The 15300-nt window shown below is 48.0% G+C and overlaps 5 protein-coding genes across 5 annotated transcripts; 2 read left to right on the top strand and 3 right to left on the bottom strand.

The window, feature by feature from the left end:
* Nucleotides 1-328: 328 nt before the first annotated feature.
* On the top strand, nt 329-1992 carry FTJAE_8246 (C6 zink-finger PRO1A; the record flags this gene model as incomplete). Its single annotated transcript, XM_037355042.1, has 4 exons — nt 329-797; nt 844-1067; nt 1116-1881; nt 1940-1992. 4 exons carry the CDS (start codon nt 329-331, stop codon nt 1990-1992), a joined length of 1512 nt encoding a protein of 503 aa, XP_037204639.1.
* A 146-nt stretch (nt 1993-2138) lies between these two features.
* FTJAE_8247 (aldose 1-epimerase) lies at nt 2139-3383 on the bottom strand (the record flags this gene model as incomplete). The annotated part of the gene is made up of 2 exons (XM_037355043.1): nt 2139-2512; nt 2561-3383. The coding sequence occupies 2 exons, from the start codon at nt 3381-3383 to the stop codon at nt 2139-2141; spliced, it is 1197 nt and encodes a 398-aa protein (XP_037204640.1).
* A 1512-nt stretch (nt 3384-4895) lies between these two features.
* Nucleotides 4896-5843, bottom strand: FTJAE_8248 (uncharacterized protein; the record flags this gene model as incomplete). The annotated part of the gene is made up of 1 exon (XM_037355044.1): nt 4896-5843. One exon carries the CDS (start codon nt 5841-5843, stop codon nt 4896-4898), a length of 948 nt encoding a protein of 315 aa, XP_037204641.1.
* Nucleotides 5844-8020: 2177 nt separating this feature from the next.
* Nucleotides 8021-8829, top strand: FTJAE_8249 (glucoamylase precursor; the record flags this gene model as incomplete). Its single annotated transcript, XM_037355045.1, has 2 exons — nt 8021-8122; nt 8170-8829. The coding sequence occupies 2 exons, from the start codon at nt 8021-8023 to the stop codon at nt 8827-8829; spliced, it is 762 nt and encodes a 253-aa protein (XP_037204642.1).
* A 202-nt stretch (nt 8830-9031) lies between these two features.
* Nucleotides 9032-12707, bottom strand: FTJAE_8250 (uncharacterized protein; the record flags this gene model as incomplete). The annotated part of the gene is made up of 3 exons (XM_037355047.1): nt 9032-11892; nt 12404-12469; nt 12539-12707. 3 exons carry the CDS (start codon nt 12705-12707, stop codon nt 9032-9034), a joined length of 3096 nt encoding a protein of 1031 aa, XP_037204643.1.
* Nucleotides 12708-15300: the final 2593 nt, after the last annotated feature.

A 15300-nucleotide genomic window follows, 5' to 3' on the forward strand; every position in this document is an offset into this window, starting at 1 on the left:
CTGACCTCCGACGATCGGAACCCCATTGACTGATTACAATTAAAAGTAAACCTTGCCGACATAAACCACTCTTTGTCTCAAGGAATAGCCGTAATTGGTTGTTCTAAAAGATACCGTTGTTTGGTACGACAGGCCCAGCTCGTTATCTTTTGTGGTTGTCTCGATGAACAGCACTAGATTTAGCGCTTCAGCGCAACTTAGGCCCTGAAATGGTTTAGTCACTCCACTGAACAGACCATTAAAGCACTCCTGGTCCACTTCTTCTGCCCTCGCTTGATTTCCCATCTTGCATGCTCAATTCCGAGCTTGACATTCACATCAGCAGATCATGCCCCGAGGACGCAGGGGCTGCTGGACATGTCGCATTCGACACAGAAGATGTGACGAGTCATCCCCTGAATGCAAAGAGTGTAGTACGCGGAGCATTACATGCCATGGATATGATCTCGATCCACCAGAATGGATGAGCAATGATCAGTTGCTGCAACAAGAGCTTCGGCGGATCAAAGTTGCTGTCAAGGAGAATTTCCGACGCGTCAAGACAATTCAGAACAGACAACTTGCTCGGTCCACGGCTCAAGCAGCACAGGTTTCACGAGCCAAAGCCACTTCTCGACCCCGAGGCAAAATTACTCAAAGTCCAGCACCAGTCGGCACATCAACTACAAACACCATCTTTCGCGAGGCGCAGTACTTGGTACACTACCTCGACTATATCTTTCCCATTCAGTATGCTTTCTATGTTGATGCGCCAGATCAAGGAGGCAGAGGATGGCTGTTCTTCCTTCTGGAGAGAAGTATGAGATGCCCCTCGCGGAGATGTTCACTCTGACCATCGATTAGATGCGCCTCTTCGGAATGCGGCTCTGACCCTTTCTGCCTTCCATCAACATACCTTCTCACCCTATCATACGGAAAATCAAGAAGACGAACTGTTGCAATACCATACCAAAGCGCTTCAGGAACTTCGACAGGTCGTTCGCCACCGAGACGTTGGAGCTTCTGCTGACAACATTGAGGAATGGCTCAAGTTCCTTGCAGGCGGGATGTTCTTGATCTCCTTCGAGGTAATCCCACAGCATACACATACCTGAGTGTACTCTAACACTGCATAGGTCTTTCAAGGCGGTACAAACAATTGGCAAGCCCACTTCAATGCCCTCGTCTCGGTCATCCAGGACCTGACATCCTCCGACTTCGATTTCGATGCATGCAATCCTTCGAGCCCGGATTTCGACTTCCAGCGGGGCATGAACACTGCGCAAAAGTTCATTCTGTCGAACCTTGTCTGGATAGATATACTTGCGCCTCTAGCAACGGGGATTGCACCGAGACTACCATATCATGATTGGCTCAACACTGGAAATATTGATATGTCGAGAGTCATGGGTTGCTCAAACTGCATCATGATTGCGATCGGTGACATGATGTCCCTGGATTCGAAGGCTATAACAATGGACAGTGGGGCTTTGCAAATCGCCATTGATGACCTGGAGAAACGCATACATAGCGGAATAGACGAGGCATTAGACGATGGATCAATGGTCTCTATCCTTCCACAAGACTGCAAGCGAATTGTCGCTAATCAGCCCCAACAGTTAACGCCAACCAACCCCTCGGTAACCCACCTCTTCGCGACTGCGGCACTCGTGCAGCTTTACACTGTTGCCTCCGAGCACAACATCACTTCACCAGATCCTCACGGTGCTGTATCACGAGTCGTCGAGGTTTTTGACAACCTGCCTCCACATATATCCCTAAGAGCAACACCATGGCCTCTGTGCGTTGCGGGTTGCATGGCGCTTCCTCCCAATGAGCAGTACTTTGACAATTTGTTAACGAAGCTTATGGACCATGCTGAGGCGGGCTTCACAAATTGTGGTACGGTTTATAGTGTGATGCAAAATGCTTGGAAGCAACGCCGGCGAAATCCGAGTAGAGTTTGGAGTGCAAGGCAATCGATGGAGAGTATGGGTATTTGTGCTCTTCTGATATAAACCTTCTATGGTGATGCTCAGGAGCGGTATTGGAATATCATAACGCATCACTTTCATACTTCAATTATCGCTTCATTTCACAAACAGTAAGCCGCTCAAATATTATCAATTACTTCAACTACCAGACCCTACATCTATAGTCTACTCCTTGCCCTTCAGGCTGAAGCGGTACTTGGCCTGAAGAACATAAGGGTTGCCACCAGGCTCATAGAGTTGCTTCTCAAGTCTCTGCCACTCAGGGTTGTTGATGCCATCAATGTAGTCCTGAACCTCAACAACCATGCATCCATACTTGGGGATAATTCGGGGGAAGTCCTTGTTATCCTTGAGACCCTGAGTCTTCTTGAGAGGCATGGTGCCCTTCTGCTGAGTGCAGCTGTAGAATTGGAAAGCGTCTTGGTCAGTGTAGATGTCGAGCTGGATGCCAGACCAGGCAGAGGAGATGGTGGCCACGGGACCCTCAGTTCGCCAGTCAAAGTTGCCGAGCTGGCCGCGGTTGACGCTGTAGCAAGTGTCTGAGACTAGTTAGCGATGTTATGGATCGTGTGAAATGGAATACTAACCATATCCTGTGCAGTTGAAACCGCAGTTGTTCTCCAGATCCTTGTTGTTGGCTTGGTCACCAATCATCTTAGGCTTGCTCCAGAAATCATTCACAGATCCCTTCTTGTTGGGAATGATATCACCAGTGGGGATAAGAATGTTATCGGTCGCAACACGCTGGCCACCGTAGGGCATGTAAAGAGTATGGTTGGAAATGGTGCTTGTCTCGTTGTTGGAGAAGCCGTCGAGGTTCCAGTACGTATGGCTGGTAAGCATGATGGGGGTCTTCTTGGTGGTCGCGAGAGCAACAATCTTGAAATCCCAGTCCATGCCAGTCAGGGTATAGGTGACGTAGGAGACAACTTCTCCGGGGAAACCCTCCTTTCCATCAGGGTCAACGATGGAGAAGGTGATGCTGGAGTCGGTGTACGACACAACAGTGAAGTTGCGGTAGTCCCAGCCATCAGGTCCGCCGTGGAGCGTGTCAGCGCCCTTGGGAGACTCAGGCGTAGGGTTGTCGTTGGGCGTGACGTGATACTTCTTGCCGTCAATCTCGAACGTGCTGTTGCGAATACGGTTGGCGTATCTTCCGGGAACACCGCCAAGATGGGGGTGAGACTCGTCAATGCTATAGTGCGTAGCATTATCGAAGCCAGCGACGATATCTCGGGAGATACCGTACTGGTCGTCGATCAGAAGATTGGTGATGGAGGCGCCATAGGGTATGAAAGCGGCTTTGATGCCGTCTCCCTTGATCCAGTATTTGCCATCCTTGTCGGGACCCTTGCCTTTGGTCGCAAGGGCGAGTGGGATGAGAGCAGCAACGACAGCCTTGAAGAACATGATTGCGGATGATCAAGGTGGAGACTGGCCTAGCAAGAAAGAGCGAAAACCCCCAAGCTTTATAGAAAAACCGACGATCTCTGTTCTCTCGCGGGACAACCCACATAACTTCCACCAACAGAACCCCTCTCCAATTAAAGGATCTCAGGGTCTCGTCTGATCAGCTTTCAAGTTCAATGACTGGTGCGGCTGTCATCGTCCGTCCAGGAACTTGCCATTGAGCCGCGATCCTGGGGAAGTTTTGGAGCTAAGAAGCTTCCCCAGGTTTTCCGCGCGAGTGTAATTGGTGCGCCTGGGTCGGGTAATCTTAGCGAACTCTGTCTCGACATGGTTGTGCGAGTCTGGATTGGGATCGTCGTGCGGGGGATAACAGGCTGTTTGCACGTCCATGGGGTTTCTACAGGTTCAACAGCCGTATCCCGCCGAGGGATTGGCCGAGACAAGGCTGGTGGTAAGCGGTAGTTATGCGACGGGTGACAGCTTCACAGCCCCTCCAATCAAGTTGACAAGCTAGTTTTTGCAGCTCGAGAGATGTAATTTATGTCATGGAATAACCGACCTGGCTATACGTTACAGGCTGAATGGATTCAATTGATGTGTATTTGTAAAGATTATGAATCTGAAAGTCGGGGAACGACCGTAAACGAGGTTGGGGAAATGTTACAAGGGTCTGGGAACTTTTGAGAGGTCTGACGTCATTGTCTCTCGTAATGATACCCTAGAGTCCAACGTGCAGAATTCCATGTTACATTTCGTGATGCTACCTGTGAGCTTGTGATGATCATCCGTGCCCGCGAACCGTGAGACATGCAAAGTAAGATCTTCTGGATGGGCACGGCCGCCTAAGTTCAGGAACCAAGGCTTAGTGATTCCAAGACGGCATGAAAACGTGGCTCTGGGACCACCAGATGAAGAATGGTGTTGAATGATTGGGTTCCATCTTGTTGGGACGAACTTCGATGGGAACGGTGACTTCTTGGGCTCCGGGTGTCTCAGATTGGTTCAATCGCTTCAGCGGCTATACAGAGTAGCTTTTATCACGGTAAGTCTTATCAACAAGTCATGAGAATCTCTCACAGAAACTTGATGATTAATGAACTTGACGATTTCTGAATATGATGTAGGATAGTCGCGAGCTTTCCTTCGTGCGAAGATGTCCTAGTGGCTAATAGAATCATCTTGTATTGGACATGCTTCGCGATCTTGTGAGAAACAGATATTTTTGGACAAAGACTCAAAGTCTGAGTGTGCGGAACTAAGAAGTCTTCGAACTGGATATCCCTCGAATTCAGACACGGCTGTGGAGACGGGATCTATCGCTCCACCACTCGGAGCTGCTTGACACTCCGATCTCTCCTGTTCAGGACGAAACTGGATCCACATCCGCATCCGAATTGGAAGAGTAAATTCCACGCGGAATTGTGACCGAGACAGCTCCTTATCACACTCGATGCAATTTCATGAATGGCATCACTATCTATCGTCTATCATATACTCGTCTACTCCGTAACTTCACCAAAAATGAACTAGCGAAATCAGGGCCATGGCCAGCATGATACCCATCGAAGGCGACTGTAAACTTCCCGCCGAGTCCCCCTTCATTCCCTCCTCAAATCCCTTCTCTTCACCACCCAAATACTCCGCACCCAGCTTCGTCAAACCCCCATCATCATCAAACAGCGACACGCTATCCCCAGTCCACTCATTCGCATCATCCTTCCTAAATGCTCCAAACCATGCATAGGCCTGGACATCATCGCTATCATCAAGATACGGAAGACTCTCATTCATCATAGCCAGCGTCTCATCGTCATCGCCTTTCGGTAGAGCCATTTCCGTAATCCAGAACCGTGCGTCAGGCGCCGTCTCATTGTAAAACTCGCGCAAACTTCCCAGCCAATTTTTAAGACCGCCTGCGTCGCCGTACCAATGCACCGCGACGAAATCTGTAGGACAACCATGGTCGTCAATGTCGTAGCAGGATTCATTAAAGTCTCGTAGCCATTCGAGACCGCGTGGTGAGCCGGTAACGCTGGGATGGCTGATTGACCACTTGCGCTTTGCTTTTCTCAGCGGGACAATATGCTCTATGTAAGCGCGCGCTGCATCTTTGGCAGATATCGCGCTTCCGCCGGTGTCTGTTTCGCCATCTGGCTCATTGAAGGTGAGGAGGTGCGTAGATGATTCGGGTAGTCCATTTAGGCGCGACTCGAGCTCAGAATCCGATGCATCGTCGAGGCCGTGAATTAATGGCACGAATGGTAAAGAACTGCCGATTTGGTCGTTTTGCCAAAGCGACCAGGTGTAATACCACGCGATCTCAGAATTATTCGAGATCAGGAGCTCATTATCTGATTTATGGTCGTCTCCGTGGTATGCAAGGCCGCGTTTTGACGAGAGGTCAATGCTTTCAGCGAGCCTGCAGAGGCATAAAAATGGGTACAAAGTTGATTGGCGCATTTTGGGTACAAGAGACTCTGGAATGTCGTGAAACCCTCATTCAATTGAGAGCGCTTTAATACGTGACTGACAGCTGGAAAATCAGGTTCGAAACATAAATTTTAAGGTTCTTGGATTTGTTTCAGAATGTCAAGGGGTTCCTTGGAATAGCTACTTTTCTTTTGTACGTGTCGCTCGTCTTTTGGCTGGGCAGAGTGGCGATGGTCTGAGCCTTGTCAATGATGTCATACGCCCGCCAAGTTAAACCCTGCCTCATCACCAAGACTTGGCAGCGTCAAAGACTCTTGTTATCTTGATATTGACATAATTGGCTCACCGCTTGATATCTTAAGCGCACAGGTACTCAAGCCTCGTGAAAAAAATTGCCATTTGGGACAATTGCCTGATCTGGTGACGACACGTGGTTTCGCATGCGCTCCTTCCATGTTTTCGAAGAAGTGAGATACTTACTCAAAGTCTATTTGAACCGCGACGACGTAAATCCTTTAGTTACCACAGACCAATCTGCTGCAGAATTTAATGGTTGATCCGAAAAGCAATATCAAGGGTCATCAAGATGCATCGCTGTCCTTCAGATGCGCCATTTCGGCACTTCTGACGAGGCATATGTGAGGAGTATTGGTCAAAGCCAGAAAGTCTTAGCAGAAAATGACCAATAAGAACTTTGAATACTTATAGCCATATTGTATAAGACATTTACCATGCTATGTCTTCTGCATGGCAACAGGAGGGCTGAGAGGCCACATGAGCCTAGATGAGAGTACGGACTATGGTGCATCTAACCAGCGAAATGAGTAACGAGTTTGGCACATAGTTTACAGTATGGAAACTGTGGCCGAATTAATGGGACTCCTGTTGCGGTCAAGGTACCGTTGGTGAGGTATTGTAAGACTCTGGAAGAACGTAATGTACTGACGGTCTGTACTTGTCCAAGAAAACAAAAAGGGGTGAAGAACCTGTGAGTAAATGGCCAACGTATGTATTTCAGAACTTTGAGAAGCTTTGAGATATAGAAGAAACCCACATATCGTTATCAAATATCTTCATATGATTTGACGAAGAGTGACCATGACATGGAGGGCTACCGCATGTCCTTGGACAGCATCCCGAGAATAAATAACCCTGACTGATTGGCATGTCGAACCTGTTTCGACTAATTACTGTTTAGGTACATCAGACAACTCTAGATTAATACATATGGTTAGTTCACCGACTGAGGGCCGAATATCCAAGAGTGGCCGACATGTCGCCGCCCAATGATGATCGACAGAGAACGCGGGGTATTCGGCAGGAGCCGTAATGCATACAGTAGAAGTCCTGGACAATTTATTTAGTGTCGCTTAAGTCTATAGTCAATTACGGTTTGTAGATATGTCGCTGGCAATCCCATAGGGGGCTATTTGTGCTATTATGAGACGCAGCAATTGGCATTTCGTATCTGGAATATTCTCAACTGCCTGCACGGCTCGACTTCATTAACCTTTCCTTTTTGGTATGCGCGCTTAGCATTGAGTACTCGCGAAGTCTGATCATAGGTTCTGTAGATCATACTGGGGTAGCGGAAAGTCTCCGAAATCCCAAGGTTCAGGCGGAGTCTCCGCTTGATGTTCAGGTCCGACGACCCCAAAACGGTCACAGCCGATGAGTTTATGCGAATGAGTCTTGGCATTTGTCCTTATTATGCATTTATTCGGGCCGTAGCCGATCGATGCTACCCTTTCTGCAGTGAGCATTTGGTTTAGTTTGCAAAATGACTTGGTGTCAAATTTGTCACGATGTGTCTGTTTTTCTAGCGCAGGGCTGGAAGAAGCGCCGAAGGGTGAGTAATGCAATTTATGATCAAGGAGCTAGAGGGTTTTACTTGACATCAGTTGACAGGGCTAGAAGAAACATTATAGGTGGAACTATGGTCTTGTAAGAAGTGAATGCTCCGTTTAATGGCCGAGGGTGATGGCAATGATCGAGATAGCTTCACAAACCTGAAATAACCCCATGATCAGGTAAAAGGCTCGGAACGAGAGAAAATGGAAATGATCTTCCTCATAAGCCATGAAGGGTTTGTGAGAGAACAAGGGCAAAACGTGTATAAGAAGCCCAGATGGCCTCCACAAGTTCAACGGTTTCGACACCCAGACAAGTTACTGCATTCAAGGTTACAAGATCTACAAGCTATCAACATGTTCACCCTCCAAGCTCTTCAACTTGCCTCCATGTGCACCCTCGTGTACGGGCACGGCTACCTCAGTAAACCCATGAGCCGAACCGGTCTCAACGCCGAAGTAACTAACCCCATCCTACCTCTCCAACATTAGCTAACAAGCGACAGGCCGGCCCAGATACATGCCCAGAGTGTACCATCCTCGAGCCTGTCACAGCCTGGCCAGACCTCGACGCCGCCAAAGTCGGACGCTCTGGTCCCTGCGGCTACAACGCCCGAGTCAGCGTCGACTACAACCAGCCCGGCTCCAACTGGGGCAAAGAACCCATCGCCACCTACAAACCCGGCCAAGTTGTCGATGTCCAGTGGTGCGTTGACAACAACGGTGACCATGGAGGCATGTACGCCTATCGTATCTGTCAAGACCAAGACATTGTCGACAAGTTTCTTGATCCAAACTATATCCCCACCGAAGCTGAGAAGCAAGCTGCTGAGAATTGCTTTGAGGAAGGTCTTCTTCCCTGCACTGATGTTGATGGGCAGGAGTGCGGTTACAGTCCTGATTGTTCTGCTGATCAGCCATGCCATCGCAATGATTGGTTCACATGCAAGTCTTTTGATGGAAACTCGGATGGCAAGGGATGTCGTGGTGTTGATAATGCGCCGATTAACTCATGCTACACCTCTATTGCAGGTGGTTACACTGTGTCTGGCAAGATCAAAATCCCAGACTATGTCTCGAACCATACCCTCTTGTCGTTCAAGTGGAACTCGTTCCAGACTCCTCAGGTTTACTTGACTTGTGCTGATATCGCGATCTCGGCTTGAGCATTGAAACATGTCAGCATGTTGGAAGGTTGCAGTGGCTGGATATATGGCCTACGCAGAGCAACTGAAAAAGGGACATTGGGATTTTGAAGTGCTTCCATAAGTGGTCCAGGATCTGTCTTTCTTTCTATGACCAAAACCTCTAGTCTAGCATACGAAGACCAAATCATCACTCTTTAACCCCAGCAGACCCAAAGCCCATTCACATGACAGTGCACTCATTTCCAACACTGGGGTCCACACGTTCTTCCTTCTCTCTCGGTTCCGTCTCCAAGTCCTCCCAGTAGATAAAATCCATGAATCCAGAACGAGCTTCATTCAACGTATCAGCAACAATCCTCAAACACTCCTCATTATCTCCCTTCAGGGCAAGCAACGCGAGAGCAATTCTCTTCTCCAATTTCCAAGGCCCAGATCCCTCGTATGCCTCAAAGTACACAGGATTTCCAGCTTCTTTGAGACGTTCCTCTATACGCCCAAACGTGATGAGTAGCCAGCAGGTGACGCCGAGATAGTTAAGACTCGAAATTGGCGCCATTCCTGCTACGTCGGAGAGAATGTCGAATTTAGCCAAGTCAAGAATATCGCGACCGTTGAGGACTTCTGATCCAACTTGTGGGGGTAACTGAAAGCCTTCAGGTGCATACTTGTTCAAGACCTCATCTGGTACCTCGAGCGTATTGTTCGCAATCGACGAGAGTTTGTTTGTCGCTTCAATAATCTCTTTATCAGTCATTCCAACCGCTCTCGCCTTCCGAACAAGGACAGTGCTCTCGAGTTCATTTTCGCTAACATGTTTTGCTCGACTAAGCCGCTCAAAGAACAACATGCTGCCGAATTGAAGCTCCTCATCAGGAATGGCTTCGAGGTTCCAACCCGCTCGGCGACAAGTAGTAAGCATAGAGTTCCTCTTGAAGATCTGGTTGGCCTCCAAGTCGAATAGCTGATGGATGTTATCGGCATACCTTCTTCTGTGCCGAATGGCCTGACTCTGCGCCTGCGCCTGTCTCGACCCTGGCTGTCCTACAGACGCGAGTAGAGCATCCACAAACTCCGATTGTGGTATGCGACCCTGTGCAAAGAAGGTATGCTTGAAGAGATCCTCTATTGTAGCGCACAGTCCGATAGGTCGAGAGAGGTAACCCTTCTGTACAACAGCATTGTGAAGATGGATCATCAGCGTTGGCTCAGGGATGCGTTCCCAAAGGTACATGCCAAGTCTATAAGCGATCTCAAGACCTTCCTCAAGCCCAACTCCACACAAGAACGGCGAATACTCTTGCAGGCCATTCGCATCGTGGTCTGCAAAACGAGAGGGCGGTATGGTATCGAGGCCGGTCGTGTACTTGTGTTCTCCAAGAAAATCGACGAAATCAAGCTGCGAGATCTTGATGATCTCAAAAAAGTCTTTGTGCTGCTCCATTTTACCATCCTTATCGAGAATCTGTTTGAGTAAATCGACAGTTTGGCAGTAACCGGCAAAAACGCGCTTATTCTGTCGATCAAGAAAAAGGTCGACGTCTCGCCGGGCACGACCCTTCTTTGCCGGCGCTTGAAGCATATGGCCGTGCAGAGCACTCAGAGACCAACCGCGAGAAACAGTGAATGAGTCGACGATACACTGCATCTGGAAAACGTGATGCGGGTAAATCATTTTAGTGATGTCGGTTCCGGGCTTCTTCATGGCCATGTTTGTGATGTCGCCCGCGAATTCTTCCAAACCGAAGATGATTCGATGGACGCCCCAAGGACCATTAGCGGACCAATCCACCTCCTCGTAGACATGCTTCTCTCCTCTGACGGTGTTTCTCTGAACCACAACAGACGAGAAAACGTTGACAAGATCGTAGAGCCATTTGATGGTGTAGCAGCGCCGCCAGTACACTCGTTCCTCATTCGTCGCGCGCTCCAAGTTAAAATTTGGGTCCCATTTGGCAATCTTCGCCTGCATTGCCTTTGTCGGCTTGCCAGTGCGATTGGCCTGGAAGTCAAGTACAAAGGCCCTCAAGTCCTGATAAGCGTGGATAAGGAATTGCTCCTTAATATCCACAGCTGTCTCCTTCTGACTGTGCTGTTCACCATCCGGACCGACCGCAAAGAGAGACAGCCTGAAGTTTCCCTGTGCCCTCTCCATGTTTCCTCGAGTGATGGTGTTCATGATAGTTTCATACGTGTCGTGACCCGGAAAGTCGACAAAGATAGCCGCGTTGGTGCGTTTGACCATGGAGAATGTCAGGTTGCTTACAGCTCCAGCGACAGCGCTGTTGAGACCTTCGTATGCAACCTCTTTCCAAAGACTTTGATTGTAAGCGCGGAGTTCGGCCCATTCTTTGACAGTTGAGTAGACTGCGAGTAGATAGTCTGTGACAAGGCCGACCTCGCCACTGTCCTCGATAATGCGGATGCTCTCAATAGGTATTTCATCGGTCGCAGGATCTTTCGTGTCTTGTTTCTTGCCCTTCTTCGGCTTCTTGTATTTTCTCGCTTTTTTGCCCTTGCCCTTTGGCTTTCGTGAGACTTTTCGTGCAGCGACTGGTGAATGTGGAGCGACATCGTCCTCTTCATCACTCGACTCTCCCTTGTCGACGCTCAATTCTTGGAATTTGTTGGCGAAGAGGATCTGTTCAACGTCCTCGCTATCGTCGCTGGTCGTGGCGCTCGTCTTCTCCCATTCTTCGCCACCAAGAATCTTGAAGGCGCTGCGAAGAGTGTTTATGAAGTGTCGGTGACTTTCGTTACTTCGTTTGAGCTCGTCGTCCGAATCAGGCCCCATAAGCTCTTGAAACGTGGTGCTAACGAGAGATCTCGCCTGAATGATGGATCCGAAAAGTCGATAAATAACATTGGGTACAGGTTCCTTGTGCTGAGAAATGAGTGTCGACATGGAAATCAGACCATTTACTGTGGTTTGACCTGTCGTGTTGACAGATGCGGCCGATTGAGCATCTCCATCGGTGGATCTGAGCAGACGATTGGATACGTTGATCATCCAGTACAACAGGTATTTTGTGTCCCTCTTGTAAGAGAGATAGAGGTTCTGCGACACCATCGTCACGTAGGCTGCTGTACAAAGTGAGAGTGTTGCAACGATGATTGACTGTACTGAGGGGACATGAAAAGAAAGTTTCGGCTTTGTTTTCGAGGCTCAAAACCCGTTGCTGGGGTCACGTGTTGGCGTGACACAATCAGACATTCACAATATTTACTTGTTTATTTATTTGTTTGTCAATGCAGATGCGCTAAACAAAGTTCAAATTCAATCATCGCCAGTAAACAGTGAATAAGCATCACAGTGAATAAGCACCCAACACGAGTCGAGTGGATATAGAGGCACATCACCTGCGTGACACTGCAAATGTTACTGCGCCACCAGATGCAACCCCGCAGGGGCGTAAGAATGTCAAGAGAATAAGCATATATGAGGTAGTATCACTACTGATTTATCTAGCTAGGACCTTAGTTCTAGCTGCCTTTAAGTGCACTTGCCAAGGAAGAAGCTTCCTAGAAAACAATTAGCATCTGCTACCGTGCATGTTATACCGCAGGAAGGCTATGGCCTCTAAATGCAACTTACCCTGATAAGACTGGCACGTCAGTCCGTTGTTGCACACTGTTCCGCTGTAGTTGACGTTGCACCAGTCTAACAAAAGTTGTTCATGTTAGCGACTTCTATTGTGAAGTTGACAGTAGATGCAGAGATTATACTGACCTCCCTTGCGACGCTGGCCCCAGCATACGTATTTGTCCGAGCCTGTATGAGGCATGCAGTATCCGCTGAGACACTCAATGTTCAACTGGCACGCGGCGCCATCTCCGCTAAGTGCCAGAGCTCCAGTAGCCACATTGGCAATGAGAAAGAGAGAAGAGGCAAACTTCATGATGCTGAGTGATGTAAAAGGATTATGATGAGATGAAGAGAATCACATCAACGAGGACCTCTTGGTGGATTTATATGACAGAAATGGCCCCCATCCTTCAGACCGCCTCGTGATTGTCCGGTTTAGAGTTCACGGCATCTACAAAACTTGTCCACTTTCCGCACCGACCATCTGGGTCCATCGTCGGGTTCATGACTAGCGGTAGTGAGTCTTGGCTGATGCACAGAGTATCAATACGAGAAGGATGCCAGAAAGTTTGATCAAGAGATAATCAGCTTTTTGATTGACCCACTCGTAAGGGGAACATACTTCAAAGCTAGTAAGTAAAGAGCAGGTTGACGCCGATCGATATTTCAAACCTGCAATGTATGCACTGCAGTACTAAGAGTATCCATCAGCAATGTATAGCAAAGAATATGTCCAGGTATATTGTTTAGTTCCTAGCTTCTCTAGTTAATGCCTTAACTTTGCTTATATACACTGCAATACGTGATCATACCGGCAATTTCAGTGTAATGTAAGGACCTGACTGTCTATCCCGACTGTAGGCTCTTGATACGCAGTATACATTTAGCCGAGAAAGTTACCTTTTACTACTGCGATAAAGTAATTAATAGTTTCCGATGTAACCGGCTTCGAGTTAAAAGCTTCAATTGCTGTCGGCCTTTAGTTCATCTGGAGCTAGATGTTGCGCTTGGTCAGGCTCTCATATCCCAAAGACAGAGTCAGAACCGCAGGTCAAGGCTGATTATGATATATTCATATGGTATTATTTATTACTAACACTAGCAAACAGAAAAGCTTTTGTCTCTAGATCTCTCAGACTCAACCGCAGTAGTGCCGTCGGATATAAGCTCCAGTGACCGGTTTTTGAAGATCCCGGTAGACGCATGGTACTGCGCCCCAGAAATGCTGGACTGGCCCGTTGCAGAGCTTCGAACCTTTCGGACAAACTGGCGGATATTGGGCGAACAACCCACCATGACACCCACGCAGGGCTCGATACAAGCCCATATTAGTGCGATGAGAGCGTTATTCTCTGCGAAAGTTAGGTTTGAATGGCATATTATTGAACGGGGCTTACCTGTGCCCTGCTTTGCTGATAGGAATGACCTGAGGTAGATGAACCTCATGACACTACATATTATGAGACTAAAAGAATTTGGTATTAGTATATACTATCGGAGAGGTAGTAGAAAGACTGACAAGACTCCAACGCTAAACATTGCAATCACCCCAATCTTCTTTCTGATCTTCAGGCCCAGATAGTAAAGCTGCGTTATCGGGATTATCACCATCCACACATCAAGCGTAATGTTGAGGATCGCATGTGTCAAGAATAACAGCTCTTGGGTCCGAACTCTTCCGTATGGATATATATTTTGCCACGATTCCCAGTTTGATTGAACAGGCGTCTTGGAGGTAAGCATCACTATGGGGCATATCAAGGTTGAGCTGAGGTTCAATATTTGTGTGAGCCAAACTGTGACGCGAAACTTGTGATCGGGGAAGATTCGGAGATAAAAGGCTAGGATGGATGCTTTGACGAGGCCGAGGAGTAGAAAGTAGTTGAGCTGCTCAAAAAAGAGTAACTGGTTCGGTCACTCGGTAGCTAAGATTAACATCGGGAAAGTTACTTTAAACGAGGTTACGATCTCGTCGTGAGAGAGTGTCCAAACATCTCGACCAACGCCATGTTCGACCACTATTACACAATTAGTGCATGTACTTATTGACTTTGGTATCGAGGAGAATTTTCTGACTTAGTTGTACAAGCACTGCTTGCGCTATCAGAAATCCCTTCTGGCTATTAGCATATCCCAACTCATTCGCCGTCAGCAATTTGAAGCAGCACTCACAACTGGGAGGATCATAAAAGTATCATCTAGTCCCCAATGTGACCTCTCAAAGTATTTCCACCCGAATCTCAGAGCTACAAACATCATGGCGAGACTGAAGATTGCCCAGCTTGATATTTGTAATGCCGCGCCGTCATTTCGTATCGGTAAACCGCACTCGGTTGCAGAGATGTTTACCGTTCCTATCGCGTAAGTCAAGATTAGCATTCTAAATGAGAGCTCGACTGTAGGGGCGTGTAGTACTTAAAGTCTCCATCGCAGTGCAGGCTTGCGATAAACACTTGCCTACTGTAGCACTAAAGATCTCATTGTGACAAAGCTGTTCCTGCGTCGAGTTGGAGAATGCGGGCTCAGTGATAATTTTAAGCAGACAATTCATCTAGATCAAGATTCAGTCAATATCACGATTGAAAGATCGAAAGAATATACGGCGCATTCTGGGAGTCCTGTCGGCGCTTGGGCTGCCGCAACCCTGAACGACAGGGCTATTATGCCGATTTGTAATTTGAATCGCCCCATGTTAGGGGAGGAAAGAGAGAAGATCAACCGGGAAGTCTTTAAGGGATCAGACGTGATTTATCAGCCTGGCATTGTTAGGAATTGTGATCTGGAATGATTGATCAAAGTGGCGTTTACGCCGCGACGATTTCGGATATTTTCAGTCAAGTCGAACTATAAACAATACCAAGGTCCTTAAGTCCGGGACCAGTGCACCGGGTGAAGGGGATCATATT

The sequence above is a fragment of the Fusarium tjaetaba genome (genome assembly GCF_013396195.1).
Source record: "Fusarium tjaetaba strain NRRL 66243 chromosome Unknown NRRL66243_c0000177, whole genome shotgun sequence".
In the NCBI taxonomy this organism is placed as follows: domain Eukaryota; kingdom Fungi; phylum Ascomycota; class Sordariomycetes; order Hypocreales; family Nectriaceae; genus Fusarium; species Fusarium tjaetaba.